General features: G+C 39.9%; 1 protein-coding gene across 1 annotated transcript in view; it reads right to left on the minus strand.

Moving 5' to 3' along the window:
• Positions 1-2,520: 2,520 nt before the first annotated feature.
• Positions 2,521-6,783, minus strand: part of LOC105366613 (myb-like protein AA) — a 21,674-nt gene continuing 17,411 nt past the window's right edge. The window contains exons 7-8 of the mRNA XM_011505113.1: positions 3,746-4,792; positions 2,521-2,712 (exon numbers count right to left, since the gene is read on the minus strand). Coding sequence (XP_011503415.1) covers positions 2,559-2,712; positions 3,746-4,792 — 1,201 coding nt within the window. The 3' untranslated portion in view covers positions 2,521-2,558. The remainder of the gene's footprint in view (positions 2,713-3,745; positions 4,793-6,783) is intronic.

The following is a 6,783-nucleotide window of genomic DNA, read 5'->3' on the forward strand; positions in this document are numbered from 1 at the left end:
ATAACAAAAAAAAAAAAAAATAAATAAATCACGATAAGCAAAACGTCAATAAATAAAGCATCTCAACAATAATTTAATGATCTCCACGAAGAAAAAATAAAAAAAAAAAAAGAAAAAAAAAAAAAAACAAAACAATAAATATTCATTTTTGTGCATCTAATCTATATGGAGATAGGTGCATCCGTTAATATACTCTCGCCTGACCCTGTGATGTAGCCGATTATCTGCCTTCTTAAGCTGATTATATTATAAATTATAAATTAATTAACTCAATTAGTATGGCGATTTATACGTATAATAGCAAGAAGTTCCAACGAAGTATAGTGCATTGCAGACCTATACGTAATGTATAATAGTTATTGGGTAAATTGGCGAATTGCACACGTATTTGATAAATTGCGCGTTCAGTCTTCTCAATGTTCAAGAAATCGAAGAAATCTCGTTTTTTATATTCCTGCGGCGACAAGCGAGGATTGTATCAATTTATTGAAATTTAAAAATTAATTGCCAAATCAGCTGCGATACGCTTATCATAATAATAATAAAGATCGTAGAAATATGACGCGTGCTAGTCCATAATAAAAAATATCGGGTTCTCCTTCTATTCAATACTATGTGCAATTTCATGATATTTAGTATGAGTGATTGTGTACGTGTGTTGTGAATTATTGTGACGTGAGCAAACCGAGTCTCGACTATGAAAGGTTTATTATTTTTAAAATAAACGCTTGCTGTAAAAATGTTATTTATGGCAAAACGGATAAGTCTGTTCGGTGCCATTGCAGCTCGTTGTGTACGGATAAACCATCGCTGTGTTTGGCGAACATGTCAACTTAGCCACTTGTTGCTACACATTATTGTCAATTGACATCTTTGTTGGGAGCTAATGCAAATAAAAACAACGGGCATACAAACTCATTTAATAATATATAAGAATAATGGGATTTAAATTTCATTCGCGTAAGATGTAGCGGTACATGCTTTATGCGTCAATTATGTTCTTTGGAACGGAGCGATAAACAATAATACTTTGATAAATTATACAGCAAGGAACGCCAGAATTATCATATAGATATTAAGTAGTAGTAAATAGAAAAAACATTTTTCATTCGCTCCGTGGAAAAGCTTTTGTTATGGTTATTTAAAAACAAAAAACAAAAAAACAAAAAAACAAAAAAAAAACAAATAATAACTTGTAAATGCACTTGATTCATTTGTCGTTTCTCCAGATGACAAAATCATAACAATACATGTGTTTCAATTTATTTTTTTTCTTTTTTCTTTTTTTTATTTTTTTATTTACATTGAAAATAAGCATTGTTTGAAAAAAAATTGAGGTATTAAGCGCACAAATATTACGCGATAAAATAAAGAACTGAGTTTGAAGAAGAGTTCACCCAACTAAGCCTTCTATATATATTATTATAAGATATTGTTTGATTTGAGAAAATATTATTTATTCTTACATTTGTTAAGGTCGCCAGAGATAAAACTACCAATGGCAGGCACTTTGAAATTTATCTAAAAATATGATTTTAAAGACTACTCGTTTTCTTTACTCGATGTTTTATGATTAATTAAGCAAACCCTTAATAAACTTCGTTTATTATTTTCCATTATGTTTTAAAGTAATAAGCACTGAATTAAATCTAATATATGAAATTTTCCCGCAGCGACAATCGAATATTATTAATTTTAGTTAAGCCTATCGAGCGACCCTCCCTACCCCCTATTAACGCCGCCCCCGGGCCCCTTCACCACTCCTCCCTAGCCTTTTTTTTTTTAAATAGAATCATTTCTTTTTCTATCGGATTTAAAAATATAAAGGCTAATGTCGATTCGTTGTCATCTGGTCATACTCTTTATTTTTAATAAATGCCTGTTTCTCTCTCTCTCTCTCTCTCTCTCTCTCTCTCTCTCTCTCTCTCTCTCTCACTCTCATTCTCACACATAATCCTGCTGCTCGCGTTCTTTATTAAACGTCGATTTGACATGTATTGCTGTCAGCAAACGGCCAAACGATTTGACAGATATATTGCATCGAGAGATTGTCGCATCGTGCTTATTGTTGTTGTTGCTGTTTTTTTTTGTTGCTGCTGTAGTAGTAGTAGTAGTAGTAATAGTAGTAGTAGTAATAGTAGTAGTAGTAGTAGTAGTAGTAGTAGTAGTAGTAGTAGTAGTAGTAGTAGTAGTAGTAGTAGTAGTAGTAGTAGTAGTAGTAGTAGTAGTAGTAGTAGTAGTAGTAGTAGTAGTAGTAGTAGTAGTAGTAGTAGTAGTAGTAGTAGTAGTAGTAGTAGTAGTAGTAGTAGTAGTAGTAGTAGTAGTAGTAGTAGTAGTAGTAGTAGTAGTAGTAGTAGTAGTAGTAGTAGTAGTTGTTGTTGTTGTTGTTGTTGTTGTCGTCGTCGTTGTTATTGTTGCTGCTGCTCTTGCTATTGTTGTTGCTACTACTGCTGCTGCTGCTGCTGCTGCTACTGCTGCTGCTGCTGTTGCTCTTTCTGTCTCGGGCTTTCTCCCACGGTTGTAGGAATCGCTGGCAGAAAGCTCCGGAGGACGGAATATCAGAGGGTGAGTCTCTTGACGCCGCACTCGCAGCAGAACTTAGCCAAATCCGGGAACTTGAAGCCGCACTCGTGGCAGAATTTCGACATCTTGAATTTGCTGCTGTTCAACTCGTTTGCGCTGCGTCCGTGGCTCGATTGTTTGCGATTCAGACTGCGGAGCAAAAATAAAGAGAACACCTGTGTCACGAGACTTTCACGGAGCCGTGTTTAAGAGCTCGTTTATCGACTTATACGGGCGCAGTGGCGACTCTCGGTTGCCAAACACCACCACTTTCAATCCAAACATTGTTAGTCGCAATTTTAGAAAATGTTTACGCGAGGCAATCGGCTCACCGTCCCGCTCGTTATGCTTCGAGCATGAAATTCGAGGAGCCCCATATTTCGATAAGTCTCGGATATCTCGATTGTTTATTAAGTTTTCAAGCTAAGCTTTCATTTAACATAAATTTAACAAAGGATAATGTTATGCGTTCCATCGTGTATTTATTATCGGACAATATGTTCCATATTGCGTTGACCATTCGATTTGTTAGTTACGGACATTTATTAGTCGAGCAGGGGGTTTTACGAGCGACAAGCGCCTTTGCCGAAAATGAATATTTTGCCTACTCGTGCAATATTTGCTAGTCCCGTGAGTAATTGCATAAGTTTGCTGTTGCGTCGTTTTGTATGCGAAACGAGTTTTATCCAATACTGTCACGAGGCGTCCTTCGATAATGAATGCGCGCCGTATGGATGGTGGGAAGATAATTTTCGTGTCACTGCTACGAGCGAATGACGCGATCTCTCAGAGCCAAGATTATCGCGATTATCGAACGCGCGATGTTTGTCGGTTGACAAGCTGCCGAGGCTTGCACTAAGCGTCTCCATGTTCGAAACGATTACTCGATCGGGGGATTTAAGAGTCGACTTGAAAGGAGAGATTATTAAAGGAGACACGACGAATAAAAGAAATCTCTCCTCCCTCCCCCCCCTCCTACACCCCACCACCACACCCCACTACACCCCACCACCACCGCCACCACCGCCACCACCGCCACCACCATCACGACCATCACGACCATCACGACCATCACGACCATCACGACCAACACCACCACCAACACCACCACGACCAACACGCTCCGAATCGAGAGAGCAACTCGACAATTACGGGGACTCTGGGGACTGACGGGGGGCCGTACCTGCTGTAAGCGGAGTCGGCGTTGAGTTTGCTACCGCAGCCCTGCCTCTTGATGCTCTCGGGTGAGGACGAGTCACCGTCGTCGTCGCTGCAGTTGATCCTGCCGTTGGTCGGGGCCCGCTGCTGATGTCCGTTGACGCCGTTCTGTGACTGGGACACGCTAGACAATAAAGAGAGCGACGTGTCGTTTCTCACGAGGGTCATGAGGGAGGGCAGAGTCGGGGTCGAGCTCCCCTCGTCCTCGAACGTGCTCAGGAGCTCGTCCAACAGCGAGTTCGAGCGCTTGATCTCCATATCCGTGCTGGACACGATGGAGCTCAAGCTGAGGTTGCTGCCGTTGAGGCTCTTGAAGTCGCTTCCGGCTCGCGGCTGGGCCGTGCCGTTGCTCAGCGAGGCCCTGGGCTTGCAGCCGCGCGAAAAGTCCGAGCTACCCGAGGAGGAGCTACTCGAGATCTTCCTCTCGGGTGGCTTGGGACCTGGGCGGCCGGGCCCGGGCCTCGTGGCGTTGCTGATCCGCGAGGGCCGCTGTTCCGGAGCGAACTCACCGCCGCCCAGCGCCTGGCTCTGATCGATTATAAGCCGCCGGCCCAGCACGTGGCCGCCAAGCGAGTTCGAGGCCGACGAGGAGCTCGGAGGCTCGCGCGAGTGACTCTCGCCGCAGTCGCTCGACAAGTCCGAGGATGCCTGATCGTCGAAGCCCGTCGGGGGTGCTATCAGAGAGCCCCGTTGCTGATGCTGATGCTGTTGCTGCGCTTGGGACTGAGACTGAGACTGAGACTGAGACTGAGACTGAGACTGAGGCTGAGACTGGGATTGCTGGGACTGCGGCTGATGCTGGGTCTGGATGCACGAGGATGTCGGCTGAACGCCGCCTGGATATTTAGCGAATGCTGAGGAATGAGAGAGGGGGTTATTGGGACTGGAGGAGGATTTGCGCGGGGGGCAGATCGAGGAGCCGTCGGTGGACGATTGGTCACTCGTGTCCGAGAAGAGGTCGTTCAGCTGTTGCTCGGCCAAGAGGAACGGGTCGTAGTCCTTACTGATACCACTGTAAAAGGCCATTCGTATAAATTTTAATGAAAAAGAAAAAAGAAAGAAAAGCAAAAAAATAAACAAACATAAAAAAAAAATCATAATCTAGTATTTTGTCTTTATAACTTTTTTTTTTTTTTTTTTTTTTTTTTTTTTTTTTTTTCATTTCTTTTACACTCTTTGTTAGCCTGTTTGGAGGACTGTGAGCTTAGCTTTCTTTTTCCGTATTGAAAATTTCAAATTTCTTTTACCGATCCATAACTTTTAAGTACTCAAGTAGTGGTGGAGAAGAGGTACGTACATATTACGATTCGAGAGTATCATTATGATGCAAATTAAGTTTATTGAATTAATCATAAGAAGTAAATTTGAAATTATTATCTCCCGGATGAGAATGGCAATAAAAGCTAATAGTAGTTATCTTGAGAATTTCGAATGTAAAGAATGTAAATGGAGAGGCTCGAGCACCGAGCAAATCTGTATGCATACGTTGTCGAGTGTTTGAATTTGTTTATCAGCTTATCAAAATAATGGAAAGACCAAAGTGATATTAAATTAAGCGCGATGGAACATTTGAATTTTCAAAAAATAGCAAAATTTTACGAATTGAGGCTAACGTTGGCCGTAATGTTTCTATTTAAGGCATGCGCACACGTACTTGCATTACGTGACGTAAGCATTGGCAAAAACATAATACTGTGCACGTACGTGCAGGGTGCGCACGTATATGTAGCTTTTTTTCATTTTTTCTTTTTTTCTTTTTTTCTTTTTTTCTTTTTATCTTTTCTTTTCATTTTCTTTCTTATTATTTTATTTTTTGTCTTTTTTTTTTTGCTTGTTTTTTGTTTTGTTATTATTGTATTTTTTATCGATACGCAGTTAATGAAATTCTGTAATGTCAAGACCTTGGCTTAAAAATAATAGGCATGAAAATAAAGTTTTTAAAAATCAGTAAAGAATATAATGTGCATGATAATAAATGGGCTTGTCTGCGGTGTCTGAAAATAACTGTTTAAACATATAATCATTAAATGTATGATTTATATATTCATACGTAACGTGCAGAAATAGAAGTGCTGGACGAGAGTAAACATACACTGTCCGAACCAATCTTCACTTACAAAGTGAATAATGAAAATATGCATCGTGCCAATTTGTACTGAAACAGTAAGTGCTGTAACGAAATCATGCTTGATAAGCCACAATTAATTGACGGGACAGCGCGTGTCTGTCTGGACAGTTGATGATGCATGGAAAACTTACATTCTATCTCTAAGAATCATAGAAAAGTCTGGATGTCTGCGACCGTAGCTGTTCCAATCAGTTCGGGGTAGACGCTCGAAGCTCCGACGTAAAAGGCTTCAAAGCAAACAGACAAAATTTCTCTACTCCATAAAATACAGCGATCCTCCTTCGCCTACCCACCAACATCCTTTCTATAATGATTATTGTTACAATATGGTAGACTGGGAGTTGCGGCATTTTATACAAATAGCGCAAACACGTATGCTCCAATGATAGGCGAATGAATGAATATTTTAATGAATACCCAAGTGACTTTTGCCGTTAACGTAAATGTACTTTCGAGTAAACTTCTACGTCATACGTACATACAAACAAACATACACAAGTTAATTTCATTATGCTTTCAAAAACAATGGCACAGTCAATATTCTAGAACAAGAAATGCATTATTTAAGAGAATTGCAGTAGAACGACATTTTTAAAGCGCATTTACGAATACTTGGAAAGCAGTATTTTAGTAAAATTGTCTTGTCGTAATTTTCAATAAACTATAAGTATAATGGTACTTGTAGACGTAATGCTATTGTAATAATTAATAGTAGCGTTGAGCAAAGAGCTTAAAAAGGTTTAAGGAAGATGGAAAATTCGATTAAATTAAAATCATAAAATTCGAATTTGAATTAATGAAAGACCGAGCGACCGTAAAAGTTTTCACATAGCTAATCATCAAGTATCGATCGTAATCGTTAATTCAAATTACTT

This window comes from Ceratosolen solmsi, unplaced genomic scaffold (genome assembly GCF_000503995.2).
Source record: "Ceratosolen solmsi marchali unplaced genomic scaffold, CerSol_1.0 scaffold16, whole genome shotgun sequence".
Taxonomy (NCBI): Eukaryota; Metazoa; Arthropoda; class Insecta; order Hymenoptera; family Agaonidae; genus Ceratosolen; species Ceratosolen solmsi.